Source organism: Ovis aries, chromosome 7 (genome assembly GCF_016772045.2).
Source record: "Ovis aries strain OAR_USU_Benz2616 breed Rambouillet chromosome 7, ARS-UI_Ramb_v3.0, whole genome shotgun sequence".
Taxonomy (NCBI): Eukaryota; Metazoa; Chordata; class Mammalia; order Artiodactyla; family Bovidae; genus Ovis; species Ovis aries.
Genome location: NC_056060.1, coordinates 24,436,579 through 24,457,900, shown reverse-complemented (window position 1 = coordinate 24,457,900; position 21,322 = coordinate 24,436,579). Strand labels below are relative to the sequence as shown.

Genomic DNA, 21,322 nt, shown 5'->3' with positions numbered 1-21,322 from the left:
AATTTCATGCTTTCATCTCTGTAATGCTGGGCTCTGTCAAGTCAAAGGTTCAGCTCCCCAAAAAGGATGCACTCTTGACAAGGGATATATCAAGGGTCTCCCTGAACTACAATCTACAGCTGCTGCCATGACACTTTGGATTTCTTAGGCCTAGGGAGCAGGAGATGAGGAGTTACCATACTGTCAGGGCTGCTGCTGCTGCTGCTGCTAAGTCGATTCATTCGACTCTGTGCGACCCCATAGACAGCAACCCACCAGGCTCCCCCATCCCTGGGATTCTCCAGGCAAGAACACTGGAGTGGGTTGCCATTTCCTTCTCCAATGCATGAAAGTGAAAAGTGAAAGTGAAGTTGCTCAGTCGTGTCCTACTCTTAGCGACCCCATGGACTGCAGCCCACCAGGCTCCTCCATCCATGGGATTTTCCAGGCAAGAGTACTGGAGTGGGGTGCCATTGCCTTCTCTGCTGTCAGGGCTAAGCAACACTAATTAGAAGGAAGAGGTAGGACTCTTTTTTACACAATGAGAGCAGAGAAGAATTCATGAAGAACCAAAGTGATCTACTTGGGTGCTTCCCAGCATTCCCATGTAACTGTGAGTCTATATGTACTACAATGTCAGCTGGAGAAAGATATGATTATGAAGGGTTTGGACCATTTAGGATAGAGGGTTTGGGTCCTAATACCAGACAAGCCACTATGACAGCTGAGGGAAGGGAGAATGAGAATGAATGTAAAGGAAGGAGAGGATAGCTGCAGCCCTGAAATCAACCATAGTAACAGTGACTATATTTTCCCTCTCCTTCTAAATTTCTCTTCAAAAACGGAGTCCCATACAAAGTTTGAAGGAATCGTCTCTTGAACCTATCTGTCAAAGCAGATCTGTGTGGTTCTAGGGCAAGTGTGAAAATGCACTACTCAGATCTCCTGCTGCGGTAATCATAATTAACTGATGACCCCCAACTGCCAGCCTGTGAATCTGCTATACTTCTTATGGGCTGCTCTCAGACAATGACTGAGTGTAGCTTGGATACTAAGTCAGGCCTATTTCTCAGGAAGCACAACTTCTCTGATAGCCATCTTGAGCTCAAAGACTCTCCATTAGCCTGGCTGAACCTTTTTAGAACTGTGCCTATCCAACCTTTTTTCTTTTCCTCCGTCTTTCACAGAGGTCAGACCTGCATCACAGACTGTGATGAGTTGTGAATTAACTTTTATTTGGGGGCAAAATGAGAACTTAGAGGCCAGGAGACAGCATTTCAGATAGCTCTGATAAACTGTTCTGAAGAGGCACGAGGCAAGGTCCGTATATATGTGATTTTGGTGAAGGTGGGGGAATACACGCAATCAAGCACAAATTTTTGCAAAAGGTTGCTGCTAGTCATGTGAAGGTTACTGCTAGTCATGAAGAGCACACATCACCATGAAAGATGCTGGTGCTTTTCTAGATATGAGAAAATGCAAAAATTGGGCTCATAAAAATAATCTCCTGAAAATAAATGGACTTTTCTGGCAGTTTTTCCCAGAGCACAAAGTGCCTCATTCCTGATCTCCACCCTGAAATCCTTTCAGAGGATGCTACAGGTCAGCAGCTACAGCAGGTCATCATTTAATCCTCATAGATGTAGATGGCGGTGGTGGTTTAGTTGCTAAGTCGTGTCTGACTCTTGCAACCCCATGGACAGTAGCCTCCCAGGCTTCTCTGTCCATGGGATTCTCCAGGCAAGAATACTGGAGTGGGTTGCCATTCCCTTCTCCAAGGTATCTTCCCAACCCAGGAATCGAGCCCAGGTCTCCTGCATTGCAGGCAGATTCTTTACCAACTGAGCTACCAGGGAAGCCCCCAGATAGAAAGTACCAATTTGTCATCAGCACTTGACAAATTGGCACTTGCTAACTTGCATTCTATGTACCAATACTACCAGCAGAGCATATGTTTAAAGGTGAAGATCAGACTTAGATTGCCAAGGTTTAGAACTTGTTCTCACCTAACAAGCTCTTGGATCTCAAGCGGAATATTTAGCCACCTGAACTTTCACTTTCCTTGGGTGCAAAATCTATCCTTTAGAAGTATGGGGACTAAATAAGGTAGTACCATATAACAGCGCTTGCCACACTACCTGTCACATAAGGTTCTCATGGTAGCTATTTACCTGGCTTAAAAGTACTGGTTTAATATTAAGAGAAACTAACAAGTAAGAAACATTAAATCTATTATCTATTATTCCATCAATTTGGTCGCCTAAATCTGGCTTCCCTTGATCATCTTCCCATTACTGCAGTCTCTCCTGGAGAAGGAAATGGCAACCCACTCCAGTACTCTTGCCTGGAGAATCCCATGGAGGGAGGAGCCTGGTAGGCTACAGTCCATGGGGTCGCAAAGAGTCGGACACGACTGAGCGACTATACTTTACTCCATTTCACACAGGAGGTAAAAACTCTAAGACTTCAGTGTTCTCCAGAAGGTGAAAGAAAGAACACTGGTAGTTAATACAAACACAAATCCTTCGCCGTCCTGTGACGCGTTTCTGGCGAACCCAGCATAGGGTCAGCCCATACCTACCTAACCCCGCCCCTCCAATTTCTGGAGGCGGAGACAAATCACAACGCAGGGTGGAAGTCACCTAGCTTCCGGCTAGCTACGCTGGAATTGAGGTGCACAAACGGCCTCCAAGGCGATTTACAGATCGATTGTTTATTGGCTACTAGCAAGCACTCGCTCTCCGCATTGGCTGTTACTGCCCGGCGCCAATGTTCGCGCAGGATGTTCGCTGCAGCTAGTGAGAGTGACAGACACTGCACCTAAATTTCCGGTTCCGGTTCACCGCTGGCGCCATGGCGACCGTTAGAGGGTCGCGGTATCTGCTGACAATAGGCAGATGGCGCCGCAGCTTTGGAATAGCGCCCCAGTTCCGAGTGAGTACCTATTTTCCCTGCTTTCAAAAGAAGCTTTGGACCTCAAGAACAGCTCCTCTCCGAGGAGGTGCGCTTTCGGCAGCTCCTCCTTTAGCCTCCCGCAGCCATCCTCTGTGCCCCCTATTAGCTTTCCTTTTTCTGCAGGCGCTTGCTGCCCTCGTGCCCGGCGTATCCCACGTGGATAACAAGTCCGATTTCCTGGGGAAGAGGCCCCATCGCCGGCACCCTGGCATCCTGCAGCTGTCATGCGTGCGGCTGCCGCAAGGATTGGCTGAAGCCGCGCAGTTACTGCTGCTAGGTGAGTAAAGATGGGAAATGGAAGCTCAAGAAGCGAAGATTGGACCCTGCGTACAAGTGATTCCTCTTTGCATCTTTGGTCCATAGAGAGCTCGATGCCCAATATGGAGAAACAGGTGCAAGCCCTAACCAATTATCTCTGGAGCCGGCATTTACCTGTAGAGCCAGAGGAGCTACAAAGACGGGCTGTTCTTCTTGAGAAAAAAATCCTGGAAAACGCAGGTAGGTCTTTTCAAAAATAAAGAGTAAGCCAAATAGAAAGAGCAGAGGGAAATGAAGAGCTAGTAATAATTCTGCAGCCTCTTAAATAGATACTGCGATTTCTTATTTGACTTTCTAATCAGAGTAGTTATTCATAATGTTGCCTTTCTAAAAGAAGAAAAGTAATTTCAGAGATTGCCTATTAAATTCAGGGCTTTAGTAAAGATCAATGAGTTATTCCCTGACTTCTTGTAGTACCTGGTTTGTAGTAGGCACTCCGTAGGTAAAATAGTACTGAAGTGAACACAATTGTAAGACAAGTTTTTCAAGCCCCTTTCCTTCCTATAGGAACTTTGGAGACATCACATTATTAAATTGGGGGGAAGTGAAGAAATCTACAAAGTACTGTCTATCCTATCCTTTAACTTTTTATTACACTTGCTTTTAATACAGAACAAAACCTGTGAGATAGAGTTGGTTGAATTGAATGAATTGCTGTTAGAGGCAATATATTATCTGATATACTATGGTGGTGGTGGTCATTATTATTCTTACCTGAAACTCTTCTCTAGTTTGGCTTCTCTCTTAAGCATTTTCCATGTGGGAATTGGTAGGGAATGGCAGGCAGTAAATTCAGATATTGTATCTGAGCCCTGTTCTTCCTAGGTCCTTACTTCCAGTGCTTGTTCTTACCCCAGACTCATGTCAGACAGAGAAACATCATGAAGAAGTCCTGCGTGCCTTGCGCAGAACTACCTATCATTGGCAAGAATTGAGGTAAGGGAGACTAGAAGGGCTGCAGAAGAAGGAAAAGTTTGGCTTTTGAGAAGGAGAGTTGGGGAAATACAATTACACCATTTAGTGTGTGAAAAGGCAATCTGGTTTATAAGCCTCCCTAAGACTTGTCTGTGTTGATCAGTGAAAGGGTTGAGCTGGAAGAGCCCTTTGCAAAGATTTCATTTCCTAAAAGTCTGGAGGGTAGCTGCAGGATAGAGATTAATTCCCAGTGGTATGTCTGATTTTTCTGGCAGCTACAATGAGGGACTGAGCCTGGTGTATATGGCAGCAAGACTGGATGGTGGCTTTGCAGCAGTTTCCAGAGCTTTCCATGAGGTGAAATTCCCTCAACTTCCAACCAGAAACTTTACTATCAGTTCCCTTTTTCATAAAGTAATCTGGGGCAAGATTCTTGGGACATTACATGTGCATTTTTTTCGAGAGGTTGTCTTTATCCTCTGAAAGGAATTTTTGACCCAAAAAAAGGTTTAGAATCACTGTTCTAAGACCTTTCTATTCTATAAGGCATTTACACTGAATCTTGACATTCACAGCTCATTTCCTCTGTTGCGGTCCCCTAATTCATGTTTACCAAGACCCTAAATAAGTGTCTGTCTTCCCCACTGTGGGGTATTGAATATTTCTTCAGATCCAAGCTCGCCTTCCAGACTTCCAGCCACAAACCTTGATGGACTTTGGCTCGGGTACTGGCTCTGTCACCTGGTGAGTATCTTTCTCTGTCTCTGTCAGTTCCAACTCTAGAGAGTTAGAGCTAGCTTATGCCACGTCAATATCAAGACACTGGAGAACCAAAGGAAGAAGAGAAAATTGGAACTGATGTGTTTCTTCCCTCAGATTAGACAAGGCATGAGAAGGTATATAAATTAGGGTCAGAACTTAAAGAAATGTCAAGTGAAAAAACCCACATTTAGAAGGATAAAAAAGGAAAGGAATTTGATCTCGGACAGGGATTTACATGTCAGCAAGATTTTTGTGTGTGTGTTCATATAGTTTTTGAGTCTTCTTAACAGTTGTAGATGAAACAAGAAAATAAGATTGCTAGTTTTTCCAACTATTTTAACATAGCGCTCTGTTTCCTCAAGGTTGGGTTAGGGACAGAGGGGTCTCTTGTAGGAATAACTTTGTCGTAAGAACTGAAGATTTATTTTTTGCCACTTTAGGGCTGCTCATAGTACTTGGGGTCAGAGCCTACGTGAGTATATGTGCGTGGACAGCTCAGCTGCCATGTTGGAATTGGCAGAAAAGCTGCTGAAAGGTGAGGACAAAATGTAAGGAAGGGCTTTTCCAAAGTTGAAGGCATTTGCAAAGCAAAGGAGTACCAGAAAGGGTCTTTTACTGGGGAGTAGAGGAGAGGCCGGAAAGTTAAAGATGGGTCTGATGCGATGACCCTGTTGAAGATGCTGGAGGCCTCTGTTGGACTATGGATGGGTAGGGTAAGAATAACAGGACAAATGACCCAATATTCCCCCTGCCCTTTTTTTCAGTTGTCTACTCTGTTGCATCTCATCCTCAGCTAGCATTTTGTCCCTTCAGTTTATACCTACAGTCATATTTGCCACATCTCTACTTTCCTCCACAGGTGGTTCAGGATCTGGGATGCCTTGTGTTCCAGGTGTCTTTTTCAGACAGTTTCTACCTGTATCACCCAAGGCAAGTGGCAGTGTTTAAAGTATGCCAAATGTGGAGTATGCAGATGGAAAACTGTGGTCCTGGCTTTACAACCTAGCATTGAATGTTAGAAAGTAAAAGAAAGCAGAAGAAATTTAGTGGGATAGACCTTTGTTGTACTCTTTAAAAGACGGAGATGTCAAGGTCGGTCGTTTTCCTCGTCTCGTGCACCAGGTGCAATTCGATGTGGTGGTAGCAGCCTTTTCTCTCAGTGAACTGCCCAGCAAGGCCGACCGCACTGACGTGGTCCAAACCTTATGGCGCAAGACAGGTCGTTTTCTGGTAAGTGGAAGCCCTTTTTTCCCTTCAAGTTTTTAAGCAGCTTCATGGGTCTGTTTCATGCCTTTCCTGTCCCCATTGGAGCTTGTCTTCGTTTTTAACCATTTTCATCCTACATAGATCCCTTGTCCCTCTTTTCAGGTCTCCATCTGCATCATATATGTAATACCCATTTCGTTTAGAATCCCTATTCTATTTGGGAATGCTCTTACAGAGCTACTGACATTCATGTTTTCATGTAATTCAAGGCTTCTTACTTTCCCTTTTGTAATCAGGTATTGGTAGAGAATGGAACAAAAGCTGGGCACTCCCTTCTCATGGACGCCAGGGACCTGGTCCTTAATGTAAGGTTCTTTTTCCTTCTTTCACCTTACCCTCCTTTCCCCACTTATTCTCACCAGTTCTTGGCACTCCCTTGCAAACTGAAGGGACTGGCATATAGTAATAAGGATGACTCTGGAGATAGTAAGCACATGAAGTCATGATATAGGGTAGTAGTTGGCAAACTCCAGCCTATGGATCAGATCCATACCTGTTTTTATATGAGCAGTGCTTATATAAACATACCACCTGTTTTTATATGAGCAGTGCTTATTTGTGCATCTATAACCATGTGTCTGTGGCTATAGGTCTGTTGCCTGTGGCTATTTTCATCATACAGATAGCAGTAGGAAACAGATTTTTGCCTAGTCTCTGGACCTTTAAAAAAAATTTTGTTTTTGCCAGCCCCTGATCCAGGGCACTTCTGAACTAAGAACCTTATCTGTTTAGGACCGTATGAACCAGTGTATAATCGCAAATTTCACTGTCTTGAAATGGGATATTTTTTTGAGAGTGAAGGTTACTGACAAGGGAGCGTACCATACTATGTGCCAAGTTTCTGCCTTTCTCTTGCTGCAAAGAGAAAGTTGTTTGTTTGGAGTATTAGAGAAACAGCCAGCTTAATTCAGAACATAGTTAATAATTACCAGAATTGAATGTTAGAGGAATCCTTAATTTATTGAGTGCAGAGATTGAGTTAGAACAGACCCCTCAGCCCAGCCTAAAATTTTTTTCATTTCCCTTGATTTCAGAGAAAAGAAAAGTCACCTTTGGACCCTCGACCTGGTTTTGTCTTTGCCCCAGTGAGTATTACTTCTGCCTTTCCCTGCAAGCAAAGATCTGAACTCAGGGCTAGCCAGGAAAAGAGGGCTAGCCACCATCCTCTACTCTTAATTCCTCAGTGATTCCCCTGGCTTGCCCTTTCATCTGCTCTGTGCTCCTTTATCCCTAGCCCTTCTTGACTCTATTAGTCGTAGTTTCTAGGTTTTATGATCTGTGGTTCTCTTGTCTTACCTCATGTCTTTGTGTTCACAGTGTCCGCATGAACTTCCATGTCCCCAGTTGACAGCCTCTAAGCCCCTGGCCTGTAGCTTTTCCCAGGCCTACCATCCCATCCCCTTCAGCTGGGTATGTACTCTGAGAATACTGTGGTAGGGAGAAAATAGCCTGGGAAAGCACAGTAGAAAAGATTCAGAGATGGGAGGATTTGGGAAATTCCAGAGAATGCTTGGAGGTTTTAGGGTCTGAATATATATGACTTATAGAATATGAGAAGAGTCACAGGAATGAGGTTTGAAGAAATTTGTTTTCCCTCGTCTTTTCCCGCAAGCCATCTCTGTCTCCTTGTCTTAGAACAAGAAGCCAAAAGAAGAAAAGTTCTCCTTGGTAATCCTTGCCCGAGGATCTCCAGAGGAGGCCAATCGCTGGCCCCGAATCACTCAGCCTGTTCTTAAACGGCCACGCCACGTGCATTGCCACCTGTGCTGTCCAGATGGGCATATGCAGCACGCTGTGATCACGGCCCGCAGACATGGCAGGTGTGGAGGGTGTGACCAGAGTTAGTGGGAGGCAGCGAGAGCCTGCAGCCCACGTTGACCCTCTCTTTTCTGTAGGGATTTGTATCGCTGTGCCCGGGTCAGTTCCTGGGGAGACCTTTTACCTGTGATCACACCATCAGAACTTTCTCCATCTCCTGCTCAAGATGCGCCTGAGAGTTGACAACGGATGTGGGACAAGTGTTTTCTTCTGTCTTGACGGCTGAAGCTGAAGCTACCTGGTGTCCAGGATGGGAGTGCTATTACTGTTACGGCAAAAAAAAAAAACAAACTAGTTCAAATATTCTCCATTATAGCAGACCATATTCTTTGAGCTTACTCGGCCATCCTCTCGTGTCAGGAGACATTCAACTTTAAGGGATCCGATATGTTGCATTTTCTTCCTTTGTGTGCCATTTGTCAAGGACTCTGTTCCTTATCAGTTCCTGGGATACAGGAATAAGTAGAGCTGCATGCAGTTCTCAGGACTGCTGCTGCTGAGTCACTTCAGTCATGTCCAACTCTGTGTGACCCCATAGACAGCAGCCCACCAGGCTCCGCCATCCCTGGGATTCTCCAGGCAAGAACACAGGAGTGGATTGCCATTTCCTTCTCCAGTGCATGAAAGTGAAAGTGAAGCTGCTCAGTCATGTCTGACTCTTCACGACCCCGTGGACCGCAGCCTACAAGGCTACACCATCCATGGGATTTTCCAGGCAAGAGTACTGGAGTGGGGTGCCATCGCCTTCTCTGTCTCAGGACTTCTCTGTCTCAGATCATGGGAAAGAGCACCTGCTTGGATTCCCTTCAGTGACTCCCTTCAGTGACCTTGTACTTGTTAGACTATCAATTTTGTTGCAACTGGTGGAATTTCATTCTTTTTAACGGCTGAGTAATCATTTTACTGAAGATATATAAGCATGCATTTCTTATACGCATGCTAATAAAATACTCTTGCTCCACTAGAGACTTGGGTCCCCCGCATCCTTCTTTCTGTCTCCAGCTACTTCTTCAGAGCATGGAAACCTAATGAACTCACTTTCTCACCCGAGCTTTAAAGACCTCCTTGAGAGGACACGCTGTGCCTTCGTGAGTGGTACAAGTCCTATGTATGGGCTTTATTGGTTTTCCACGTAGCCCAAGGGATATTGCCCTTTCCCTCTCTTTCTCTCTTTCTTTTCGTCGACTCCAGTGCCCAGGTCCTGGTCTGTAAAAGACCGCAACAAATGGCACCTGAAACATGGACATGGTATTCACCCTTGGCAAACTGGATGGAGTGACTGGGACCTACAGAGGTCGGTAAGTGCGGAGTTACGGGACAAATGTCTGGAAAGCCCCACCATTTTTCTACTTTACTTCATCATTTAAGGTTCAAAGACTTTTGGTTTTGTGTCAGTGCATAGAGGCATGCCTTCAAACAGTGGTTGAATATAATCCCTGGTTCCCTGATGAAGGCAGTTTTGATTTAGAAATTTGGCACCAAGCCAAAGAGAATGTTGGAACAAGCCACTAAACGGGGAAAAAATATTCCAATAGATTTCTGGCCGCTATGGACTCATTAAAGCTGTGATTCTGCCATTTCAGGATAATTCTAGCCCTCCTGATATTCGACAACAGGCGGAACACTTGTTACATGAATATGAATTAGATGATGAAACTTTTCAGAAGGCCCAATTAGAACATAAAATATTGCAGAATTTTCCTACTAGCCCTGTTCTGGCGGCCCCAAGTGCTCCTCCTCTCTCAACAGGCACAAAACCGAAAGTCCCTTCAATTTAAGGACAAAATGACCAACAATGACTTTTTTGAGGCTCTCTTTGACACTAAAGCTGATAATGTGGCTCTCTTTGACACTAAAACTGATAATGCTTTTTTGGATAATAATGATAAGCCTTTAGCACACACTCGTATTTATGAGAAAAAACTACTCATTCTCCTTCACGACAGAGGCTCTCTGTGTTGCTGACTTTGCAGTCTTGAGTCTCTGAGGCCAGTGGTTTTTCTGCTTTTCCTGTGTTAAGAAATGTTAATAATGCCCAGGGCCAAATAATACCTCAATATGAAGGCATTTTTTCTCACATGCAACAAATGAAAAAGGCTGTAACTATGTACGGCCTTCATTAACCTTTTACTAAAGAACTTTTAAAGGCTATGGCATCTTCTATTGGAAATTTTGTTCCTTGATTGGCAGCTTTTGATAAGGGCTCTTCTTAAACCAGGAGAATATTTTCAGTGGACAGGATATGGCCCAAGATGATGCCAATTCTAATGCTCAAGCTGGCACTGTCCAAAACCAAATTACATTTGAAATGTTAACCGATACAAGGTAATTTGATTCTATAGAAGCTCAAATACAAAGCCCTCCTTGATGGAAAACTATCTTGACTATAACTGTAGTCATCTTATTCTTGCTGTTTGCTTTTTATATCAGTAACTGTATAATGAACTTTGTATCTAAGTGGCTTAGGCATTTAAGTTACAAATGATTGTTCATGCTCCTGCAGTTTCCAGTGCCTTGGGGCCCCTGGATCAGAGACCCTCCATATGAGGACAAGGAGAATATATTGCCTCAGAATTTTAGGGTCTATACCCCTTCCCAGCAGGAAGAAGTTACAGAACACTTTCTTCACCCCTTTCCTTGGCAACCATATTCTCCTAAAAGCAGGACAAAAGGAAAGAGTTAAAGCTTAGGCAAACAATCCAGGACTCTGTAAGGAAGAAGCAAACATTCCCACTCATGCCTTCCTTAAGCCTTGTGCAACAATGTATCTTGCTGGAGAACTGACCTTTCTTTAGGTCCAGAGCTAATGATTACACAGCACAATGTCTTACTCATGGAAATGCTTTTCCTAGGCCCTATGTTAATGATTTTAATTATAACAAATCTTTCCTAGGAACCTATATCTCAAGACTTGTACCCCTTATTACACAGCGACAATATATCTTGCCCAGAGACTTTGTCTGGAACCTGTTCTCCCTGGCTAATCTTGTGCCAAAGTTATCTCAGGATATATGTCTTGGGAAAGGGCCTAATAGAACTCTTACAATGTTGAGGTATTCTTTTCATCTATTCTCAGCAGCTAGTTGAGAAATATATAAGGTCCCACTTAAACTAATGAGGCAGATACCCTTTCTACCCCCACAAACCTTCGACCTTTTACTTGGCAAATCTAGTTTGACTTCTAAAAGAATTACTGTTCACCCTGGAATAATTGATTTAGATTATAAGGGAGAATTTCAAATTATGATGTCATCTCAGATACTATGGCAATTCAAAAAGGGGGACAAAATTGCCCAACTACTTCTTTTACTTTAGAATTCTATTAACACCTCTAACAGCATACAGACAGATGGACTTGGCAATACAGATCAAAAACAATCCTTATGGACATCAGTAATACCTGAATATGTATGACCAAATATAAATATCAAAATTAATGGCAAAAGATTTTCTGGTCTTGATACTAGATCCGATATTACTGTTATTTCCAAACATTTATGGCCCAAATCTTGGCCTATACAGAGAATTTCTTGCCAAATTACAGGAGTTTCTCAAGCCAAAATAACAAGAAGTCTGTATCAAAATACTCAAATTTATCCTTGTGAGGGACCAGAAGGCCAACCAGCAACATTACAACCTTATGTGATAGATGTAGCCCTTAATTTAATAGAGATTTACTTATACAATGGCAAGCACAAATATATATTCCACATTTTTCCTAGGGGCCACTGCTCATTTAACAAACAGTGCAATTATTAAAATAACTTGGAAGAACGATGAGCCTATTTGGACAGATTGAAATTAAAACATATCGAGGAGTCTTATTCCCCTTGGAACTCTCCCATTTTTGTTATAAGAAAGAAATCTAACAAATGGCATCTCTTAACAGACCTTAGAAAAGTTAATGCATCTATGAAACCTGTGGATGCATTACAACCAGGAATTCCATCATCTACCACTATTCCTCTAAACTGGCATATTATTATTACAGATTTACAGGATTGCTTTTTTACTATCCCTTTACGCCCTCTAGACCAAGAGAGATTTACTTTCTCTTCCTTATCCTAATCACACCAGGCCTCATAAACGATATCAGTGGACTGTATTGCCTCAATGGATGATGAATTCTCCCACCATGTGCCAATACTATGTAGCCAAAGCCCTGAACCTATAAGAAGACAATTTCCTAACTTTCTTGTTACTCATTATATGGATGATGTATTGTTTTCAGCTCCATCTGTTTTGGAAACTCAACACATGTTTGATACTGCTCAACAATGCCTGAAAGACTCTGGATTAATCATTGCCCCTGAAAAAATTCCAACCTCTACACGTTACCATTACTTACAGTAATGTTATTAATAGACAACATATTACTCCCCAACTAAAACAGATTCACACTGATAAATTCTCAACCTTGAATGATTTTCAAAAACTTTTAGGTGATATAAATTAGATTAGACCCTCTTTCAGTTCAGTTCAGACGCTCAGTCGTGTCTGACTCTTTGTGACCCCATGAATTGCAGCACACCAGGCCTCCCTGTCCATCACCAACTCCCGGAGTTCACCCAAACCCACATCCATCAAGTCGGTGATACCATCCAGCCATCTCATCTTCTGTCGTCCCCTTATCCTCCTGTCCCCAATCCCTCCCAGCATCACAGTCTTTTCCAATGAGTCAACTCTTCGCATGAGGTGGCCAAAGTACTGGAGTTTCAGCTTTAGCAACATTCCTTCCAAAGAAATCCCATGGCTGATCTTCAGAATGGACTGGTTGGATCTCCTTACAGTCCAAGGGACTCTCAAGAGTCTTCTCCAACACCACAGTTCAAAATCATCAATTCTTCGGTGCTCAGCTTTCTTCACAGTCCAACTCTCACATCCATGCATGACCACAGGAAAAACCATAACCTTGACAAGGTGGACCTTTGTTGGCAAAGTAATGTCTCTGCTTTTGAATATGCTATCTAGGTTGGTCATAACTTTTCTTCCAAGGAGTAAGTGTCTTTTAATTTCATGGCTGCAATCACCATCTGCAGTGATTTTGGAGCCCCAAAAAATAAAGTCAGCCACTGTTTCCACTGTTTCCCCATGTATTTGCCATGAAGTGATGGGACCAGATGCTATGATCTTAGTTTTCTGAATGTTGAGCTTTCAGCCAACTTTTGCACTCTCCTCTTTCACTTTCATCAAAAGGCTCTTTAGTTCCTCTTCACTTTCTGCCATAAAGGTGGTGTCATCTGCATATCTGAGGTTATTGATATTTCTCCTGGCAATCTTGATTCCAGCTTGTGCTTCTTCCAGTCCAGCGTTTCTCATGATGTACTCTGCATAGAAGTTAAATAACAGCCTTGATCTACTCCTTTAGGCATTGCTAATTATCAACTGACTAATCTATTTAATACTTTGAAAGGAGATCCTGATTTAAATAACCCTTGTATAGATGGGGAAACAACGGAAACAGTGTCAGACTTTATTTTGGGGGGCTCCAAAATCACTACAGATGGTGACTGCAGCCATGAAATTAAAAGACGCTTACTCCTTGGAAGGAAAGTTATGACCAACCTAGATAGCATATTCAAAAGCAGAGACATTACTTTGCCAACAAAGGTCCGTCTAGTCAAGGCTATGGTTTTTCCTGTGGTCATGCATGGATGTGAGAGTTGGACTGTGAAGAAAGCTGAGCACTGAAGAATTGATGGCTTTTGAACTGTGGTGTTGGAGAAGACTCTTGAGAGTCCCTTGGACTGTAAGGAGATCCAACCAGTCCATTCTGAAGGAGATCATTCCTTCTTTGGAAGGAATGTTGCTAAAGCTGAAACTCCAGTACTTTGGCCACCTTATGCGAAGAGTTGACTCATTGGAAAAGACTGTGATGCTGGGAGGGATTGGGGGCAGGAGGAGAAGGGCCGATAGAGGATGAGATGGCTGGATGGCATCACGGACTCGATGGATGTGGGTCTGAGTGAACTCCGGGAGATGGTGATGGACAGGGAGGCCTGGCGTGCTGCAATTCATGGGGTTGCAAAGAGTTGGATACGACTGAACTGAACTGAACTGTTCACTTTCTCAAGAGGCATGAGAGGAACTCTGGTGCAAAATAAGTTGCAAAAACAGTTTCTTACTTGCATTAGACTTGATTTACCTCTTGAATTATTTATACTCCCCTCTCCATTCTCCCACAGGACTTTTTGCCCAACAAGAACACCCAATAGAATGGATCTATACCCATTTTAGAGGAATAAAGTCACACCCTACCTTGATTTAATCGCTCTAATCATTATCAATGGAAGAAATAGAACCAAAACTCTAATTGGCTCTGATCCTCATAAAATTGTAATACCCATTAATAAATCTCAATTTGAGAACACATTACAAACTTCTACCGATTTCCAAAGAGCTTTTCTGGAATATTCTGGCAAATTTTCATTTCATTATCCTAACAAGCTCTGGAATTTCTTCAAAAATACTGAATTTATCTCTTGCATTATCAGCTTGCAATGTATACCTCAAGCTGATATTTTCTATATAGATGGGACTAAAAACGCCAAAGCTTCATTCTGGTCTCTCAAAGAACATAAAATTTTTTGTACTAACTTTCATTCTGCTCAACAAAATGAATTATATGCTCTTATTCAAGTTATTCACCTACATCCTTACCCCATTAATATAGTCTCTGACTCCTTATATTCAGCTTTTGTATTAAAAAATATAGAAACCTCCACTATAAACTCCAATCAACCTATTATTCAACAACTTTTTTTCAAACTACAATCTATTATTAGAAACTGCACTTCTCCCATTTATAATTTTACGTATTCAAACACATTCCTACCTTCCCAGCCCTATGACTCATGGTAATCAACAAGCTGATAAACATTTCTTTTGCTACTTCCGAGGAACAACATGCTCTATTACACAATAACGCTGGCTCCTTGCACCAAATTTTGAAAATTCCATACCGACAAGCTAAAGAAATCATTAATAATTGCTCTACTTGTAAACCCTTACATCTTCGACCCATTACACAGGGTGACAATCCTCGAGGATTACAACCCAATGTATTATGGCAAATGGATGTAACTCATTGCCCTGAACTTTCTCCATCTTCTTTCCTACATGTCTATATCAACACAAAGTCTTCTTTTATATAGGCCACACCTCTTCAAGGTGAGGCTACACAGCACGTTATAACTCACCTATTAGCTTGTTTTGCAGTAATGGGAATTCTTAGTTCTATAAAAACAGACAATGGCCCTGCCTATATTTCTAGGCAAATCAAACAATTTTTACAATCATTTTCTATTAAGCACATTACAGGTATTCCTTCTAATCCACAAGCACAAGGCATAGTTGAACGAGCACATCACACACTGAAACTACAAATAAAAAAATTTAAAAATGGGGAATACACAGGAACACGTCTATCTTCCTTATCCAAAGCAGACTTTACTAGATTTCAGTGTAAGATACTATTTAAACCTATAACTATTGTTAATACAGCTTTATTTGAGATTTTTATTTTTTTAATTTAAATTTATTTTAATTGGAGGCTAATTACTTTACAATATTGTATTGGTTTTGCCATACATCAACATGAATCTGCCACGGGTATACACGTGTTCCCCATCCTGATCCCTCCTCCCTATACCATCCCTCTGGGTCATCCCAGTGCACCAGCCCCAAGCATCCTGTATCCTGCATTGAACCTGGACTGGCGATTCATTTCTTATATGATATTATACATGTTTCAATGCCATTCTCCCAAATCATCCCACCCTCTCCCTCTCCCACAGAGTCCAAAAGACTGTTCTATATATGTGTGTCTCTTGCTATCTTGCATAGAGGGTTATTGTTACCATCTTTCTAAATTCCATATATATGCGTTAGTATACTGTATTGGTGTTTTTCTTTCTAGCTTACTTCACTCTGTATAATAGGCTCCAGTTTCATCCACCTCATTAGAACTGATTCAAATGTATTCTTTTTAATGGCTGAGTAATACTCCATTGTGTATATGTACCACAGCTTTCTTATTCATTCACCTGCTGATGGACATCTAGGTTACTTCCATGTCCTGGCTATTATAAACAGTGCTGCGATGAACACTGGGGTACATGTGTCTCTTTCCATTCTGGTTTCCTCAGTGTGTATGCCCAGCAGTGGGACTGCTAGGTCATAAGGCAGTTCTATTTCCAGTTTTTTAAGGAATCTCCACACTGTTCTCCATAGTGGCTGTGCTGGTTTGCATCCCCACCAACAGTGTAAGAGGGTTCCCTTTTCTCCACACCCTCTCCAGCATTTATTGCTTGTAGACTTTTGGATAGCAGCCATTCTGACTGGCTTGAAATGGTACCTCATTGTGGTTTTGATTTGCATTTCTCTAATAATGAGTGATGTTGAGCATCTTTTCATGTGTTTGTTAGCCATCCGTATGTCTTCTTTGGAGAAATGTCTGTTTAGTTCTTTGGCCCATTTTTTGATTGGGTCGTTTATTTTTCTGGAATTGAGCTGCATAAGTTGCTTGTATATTTTTGAGATTAGTTGTTTGTCAGTTGCTTCATTTGCTATTATTTTGTCCCATTCAGAAGGCTGTCTTTTCACCTTGCTTATAGTTTCCTCTGTTGTGCAGGAGCTTTTAATTTTAATTAGGTTCCATTTGTTTATTTTTGCTTTTATTTCCAGTATTCTGGAGGTGGGTCATAGAGGATCCTGCTGTGATTTATGTCAGAGAGTGTTTCCCTATGTTCTCCTCTAAGAGTTTTATAGTTTCTGGTCTTACGTTCAGATCTTTAATCCATTTTGAGTTTATTTTTGTGTGTGGTGTTAGAGAATGTTCTAGTTTCATTCTTTTACAAGTGGTTGACCAGTTTTCCTGGCACCACTTGTTAAAGAGATTGTCTTTTCTCCATTGTATATTCTTGCCTCCTTTGTCAAAGATAAGGTGTCCATAGGTGCATGGATTCATTTCTGGGCTTTCTATTTTGTTCCATTGATCTATGTGTCTGTCTTTGTGCCAGTACCATACTGTCTTGATGACTGTGGCTTTGTAGTAGAGCCTGAAGTCAGGCAGGTTGATTCCTCCAGTTCCAGTTGCTTTGGCTATTCGAGGTTTTTTGTATTCCCATACAAATTGTGAAATTATTTGTTTTAGCTCTGTGAAAAATACCATTGGTAGCTCGATAGGGATTGCATTGAATCTATAGATGCTTTGGGTAGGATACTCATTTACAGTATATTGATTCTTCCAATCCATGAACATGGTATATTTCTCCATCTATTAGTGTTCTCTTTGATTTCTTTCACCAATGTTTTATAGTTTTCTATATATAGGTCTTTAGTTTCTTTAGGCAGATATATTCCTAAGTATTTTATTCTTTTCATTGCAATAGTGAATGGAATTGTTTCCTTAATTTCTCTATTTTCTCATTATTAGTGTATAGGAATGCAAGGGATTTCTGTGTGTTGATTTTATATCCTGCAACTTTACTATATTCATTGATTAGCTCTAGTAAATTTTTTAAACTTACCACAGGGAGATATCTTAACAAGAGCAGAAAAACATTTTGAAGGATTACAGGATACCTCTCTTCCTTTGCCCATTTGGTATCAAGATGGGCTGACTAAACAATGGAAATCTGGGAAATTAATCTTACTGGGAAATTAATCTTACAGGGAAAGGGGTATGCTTGTATTTCTCCAGATGGATCCAGCAAACTCAATTGGCTTCCTCTTTGGAAAATCCACCCCAAGGGAGCCTCCGGTGTTCAAAATAAAGACAAAAAGACAAAACCTCCAGGAGGAAGAAATTCCAGTACAGGCCATGGCGGCTCTAAAACTCTCCAAGAAGCACCGCCCTCGACGTCATCGACCTCATGATCTCCCTGCTGCTAAGTCACTTCAGTCGTGTCCGACTCTGTGTGACCCCATAGATGGCAGCCCACGAGGCTCCCCCGTCCCTGGGATTCTCCAGGCAAGAACACTGGAGTGGGTTGCTATTTCCTTCTCCACTGCGTGAAAGTGAAGTCGCTCAGTCATGTCCGACTCTTAGCAACCCCATGGACTGCAGCCTACCAGGCTCCTCCGTCCATGGGATTTTCCAGGCAAGAGTACTGGAGTGGGGTGCCATCGCCATCTCCGATGATCTCCCTACTTGGGGACAAATAAAAACCCTTACTAATCAAGCTGAAAATCTGGTTTATCAACAGGAAATGCCTCAGAATCCAGAAAATATTTTTGTTGTTAAGCTTGCTTTGCTTGCTTTTGCTTCCCCTGCTCAGGCTGAATTAATTAATCATACTTACTGGGCCTATATACCCAAGCCCCCTTTACTGCAGGTTATAAAATGGACAGATAAAGGACCAATCGTATCCACCAATGACTCAGTACATATGCCTCCTCCTTGGAGCTTGGAGGGGCCCTCTCATCCTGAGAAAAAAGGAAGACTAATTAATATTTCTCTAGGGTATGAAGTCCTTCCTATGTGCATGGGTCCAACAGAATTATGCATTAACGTTAGCCGACAAACATGGGCTTTCGTTCTGCCTCCAAAGAAGAACTTTTGGACATTGCTTGGACTGTTTACTGCCCTTTCTTTCTATGAGAACCATGTCAACACTACTGAAACTCTAGGAAAAGGACAAAAATCATTATGCAAAGAGTTTACATATAAATACTTTAAACATACTCCTGTTCATTGGGACAAATGTCAGGCTAAATCAGGAAAATTAATGTTTGTGGCCAATTACAGCATTGATTACTGGGGACCCCATGGTATGTAGTTGTCTAACTGCTCAGATGATATTAACAGCACTGTATATGATTATACCACTCAAGTAGCATAAAAGGTTACTAATACTCTGATTGACTTCATAGTATTAACAAAGGACTTCTTGGCTGGCTTGACGGTGGAATGGCACCCCTCAACCTCGAATCATCCTCAATAAACAGATTGGGCCTGAACAATGGGACATCTGGAAACTTGCCACAAGCACCAAAGAACTTGGAACTTGGAATGGATATTTTATGCGGACCAGTCATAGGCATCGTAAATATTCCCTTCGTTATAATCATTCATATTTCATATAAGCTTGTGTTCCCCTTCCTTTTGTTATAGCTATAGGGAACTTGCAGTTTAATAAGACTTTACGTTCTGTGACTTCCATAGATTGCAAATTGTATACTTGTTTTAATTCCTCTGTCTCTTTGAAAAATGAATCCCTTTTGATTCTTCAGCCATGGTTGCCAATAGATCTCCAGTGACCCTGGGAAGAGGGTTCCATAGCAGGATTTGCCTCCCAGCTACTTACTAAATCACTTTGACGATCTAAACGAGTCACTAGATGGTTAATTCTTGGCATTTAGGGATTAATAGCCATTTGCACTACTGCCACTGTCTCAGGCATTGCTTTACAAACCTCAGTTCAAACACACAGCTTTATTCAAAATTGGACCAAAGATGCTCGTACTATGTGGACCACTCAGACTCAGATAAATGAGGAAATTCAAGATGAAATACAAGAAATAAAAATAGCCATCCAATAGGTTGGAGATCAATTAATAAATTTGCAAAAATGAGCTATACTAAAATGTAACTGGAATTCTACTCAATTTTGTATTACCCCCATTCCATTCAACTATAGTGCCTACAATGGGAACAAATCAAATTTCATTTGCAAGACTTACATGATAATGCTTTCTTAAATGTACAATTATTACAAAAAGAAATCTTTGAAACTTTCTCTAAGAGTCTACCCTCTTCCAAAAATCTGGAAATCTTAGCTGAACAGCTAGCTGATTAATTATCTGGGCTAGACCCTCGAGGATGATTTCAAAGCGTTATACATACTATTGGATCTAGAGCTATGACGCTGATAATTATCCTGATGGTTATATTTGTAGTATACAGATGCCTTTCAACTAAAATTGTTCAAACTAAACAAACTCGTTTGGTCAGGGCCTTTTTCACAAAAGTATCTACAGTCGCCTCCAATTATGAAAAAAAAGGGGGAATTGTTAGGGGACGGTCAACTTTAAGGGATCCAATATGTTGTATTTTCTTCCTTTGTGTGCTGTGTCTCAAGGACTCTCTGTTCCTTATCAGTTCCTGGGATACAGGAATGAGTAGAGCTGCATGCAGTTCTCAGGACTGAGATCATGAGAAAGAGCACCTGCTTGGATTCCCTTCAAGTGACTCCCTTCACTGACTCTCTTCAGCGACCTTGTACTTATTAGACTATCCATTTAGTTGCAACTGGTAGAATTTCATTCTTTTTAACAGCTGAGTAATCATTTTACTGAAGATATATAAGCATGCTAATAAAATACCCTTGTTCCACTAGAGACTTGGGTCCCCCACATCCTTCTTTCTATCTCCGGCTACTTCTTCAGAGCGTGGAAACCTACTGAGCTCACTTTCTCACCCAAGCTTTCAAGACCTCCTTGAGAGGATGCCCTGTGCCTTCGTGAGTGGTACAAGTCCTGTGTATGGGCTTTATTGGTTTTCCACGTAGCCCGAGGGATATTGCTCTTTCTCTCTCTTTCTCTCTTTCTTTTCGTCAACTCCAGTCCCCAGGTCCTAGTCTGTAAAAGACCGCAACACTCTCACAGCTGCTTTTCTTTCTTAATTGCACTTCTCAAGTGATTGCCTTCTAGCTAGAATTGTACTGTGCACCTGGTGTTTACTTCTCCAAGAAAATACTCCCTAAAACTCCCTTCCCTCGTGAGCATCATTCATTCCAGAAAGAAGGTCATCCCTGGTGTGATCATCTCAAGGACCACCTAACACCAGCTTTGACAATTTTGAAAATTTCCAGAAGTGAAGAATGCAAGCTTGATCTACCCTGATCCTTATCTATGGTCCTGGTTTCCACCCTCAAACTATAAGACCCCTTGCTATTCTCTTTCGAGGGAGGGCACAGTCTGTAGGACATTAACCTTCAGTGGCCTCCTTTGCCTGGCACAATAAAAAAACTACTCTTTTATACTTCACCCAAAACTCTGTCTTTATGTTTCTGTTCACTCTGGTTAATAGAGACGAGTTTCAGCAACAGTACCCCTATATATCTGTGTTCACTTGAAGCTTTAATAAGAATAAAAAGGTTTCAAAGAATGGAAATGAATCTGGTGATTTCTTAAAAGGTATAGAGGTCTGTTGTCATGGCCTATCCTATAATGAAGAGAATCCTCAGATTTTCAGTGGTCCCCACACAAGTCTCCAGCTCATCCTCTCCTGGAAGAATCCTGCTGCTTCCACCAGATAATGAGGGGACAGGGAAAGTCACCCCCAGCTTCCTGAGAACTGGCTCAA

At 41.9% G+C, this 21,322-nt stretch overlaps 1 protein-coding gene across 2 annotated transcripts; it reads left to right on the top strand.

Moving 5' to 3' along the window:
* Positions 1-2,801: 2,801 nt before the first annotated feature.
* On the top strand, positions 2,802-21,124 carry METTL17 (methyltransferase like 17). Of its 2 annotated transcripts, XR_009601448.1 has the most exons (15): positions 2,802-2,913; positions 3,058-3,211; positions 3,298-3,432; positions 4,110-4,188; positions 4,443-4,524; positions 4,838-4,911; positions 5,370-5,464; positions 5,789-5,859; positions 6,052-6,159; positions 6,432-6,500; positions 7,230-7,280; positions 7,513-7,605; positions 7,831-8,015; positions 8,091-9,311; positions 17,717-21,124. XR_009601448.1 is itself a non-coding variant. In XM_012181046.5 (14 exons), the coding sequence occupies exons 1-14, from the start codon at positions 2,833-2,835 to the stop codon at positions 8,194-8,196; spliced, it is 1,383 nt and encodes a 460-aa protein (XP_012036436.1). In that variant the 5' UTR covers positions 2,802-2,832; the 3' UTR covers positions 8,197-21,124. The 2 variants fall into 2 exon arrangements, 1 of the variants encoding a protein (XP_012036436.1); XM_012181046.5 differs by having other exon boundaries at positions 8,091-21,124.
* The last annotated feature ends 198 nt before the right edge of the window (positions 21,125-21,322 follow it).

Coding starts and splice junctions, on each gene's coding strand:
- METTL17 (XM_012181046.5), top strand. CDS start 2,833: ATGGCGACCGTTAGAGGGTCGCGGTATCTGCTGACAATAGGCAGATGG. Junction 4,912..5,369: donor GGTACTGGCTCTGTCACCTG/GTGAGTATCTTT, acceptor TTGCCACTTTAG/GGCTGCTCATAGTACTTGGG. Junction 7,281..7,512: donor CTGGTTTTGTCTTTGCCCCA/GTGAGTATTACT, acceptor TTGTGTTCACAG/TGTCCGCATGAACTTCCATG.